Source organism: Merops nubicus, unplaced genomic scaffold (assembly GCF_000691845.1).
Source record: "Merops nubicus isolate BGI_N331 unplaced genomic scaffold, ASM69184v1 scaffold41336, whole genome shotgun sequence".
NCBI classification, from domain to species: domain Eukaryota; kingdom Metazoa; phylum Chordata; class Aves; order Coraciiformes; family Meropidae; genus Merops; species Merops nubicus.
The window spans coordinates 562-1152 of record NW_008617706.1 but is presented as its reverse complement, the minus strand read 5'-3'; the positions used below and the strand labels follow the sequence as shown (position 1 = coordinate 1152).

The window sequence follows — 591 nt, the reverse complement described above, 5'->3', positions numbered from 1 at the left end:
GACAGCGCCGAGGCCCACCCCGACGGGCTGGCCCTGGGGGCCACCGAGCCCCAGCCCAGCGCCTGGAGCATCCTCTACGGGAAGCCCGTCCTGTGCCAGCCCCTGCGGCTCAGCTGGAAGCAGGACGTCATGGTGCACTTCGTGGTACCCGGTAGGTGAGGGCAGGACGCGTCTCCCCGGGGTCTCTGCCTCTCCCTCTGCCCTCGGCACCCTCCGGCAGGAGGATGGCAGCCTCTTTGCTGCCCCGTTGCCTCCTCCAGACCAGCCCGAGGGGGGTGAGGTTCTCTCTTCTCATGAGATGCTGAGGTTCTCCTCGCTTCTCATCAGAAGGGGTGTTGGTGTGGTTGGGGAAGGGGGTGCTCTTGGGACCCCTGCGGTGAGCCTGAGGGACGTTTGTGGCTGTGTCTGGCAGTGAAGAACCAAGCCCGCTGGGTCCAGCAGTTCATCTCGGACATGGCCCACCTGTACAGGGCTACGAGGGACGCCAACTTCAATGTCATCTTGGTGGACTTTGAGAGCGACGACATGGATGTGGAGAAGGCCCTGAGGGATGCCCATCTGCCCCGGTAACCTGCCCCACATGAGCGCTGG

The 591-nt window shown here is 64.8% G+C and overlaps 1 protein-coding gene across 1 annotated transcript in view; it reads left to right on the top strand.

The window, feature by feature from the left end:
• Positions 1–129: 129 nt before the first annotated feature.
• Positions 130–591, top strand: part of LOC103775757 (N-acetyl-beta-glucosaminyl-glycoprotein 4-beta-N-acetylgalactosaminyltransferase 1-like) — a gene marked incomplete at its 3' end in the record, with an annotated part of 1015 nt that continues 553 nt past the window's right edge. The window contains exons 1-2 of the mRNA XM_008943231.1: positions 130–151; positions 413–566. Coding sequence (XP_008941479.1) covers positions 130–151; positions 413–566 — 176 coding nt within the window. The remainder of the gene's footprint in view (positions 152–412; positions 567–591) is intronic.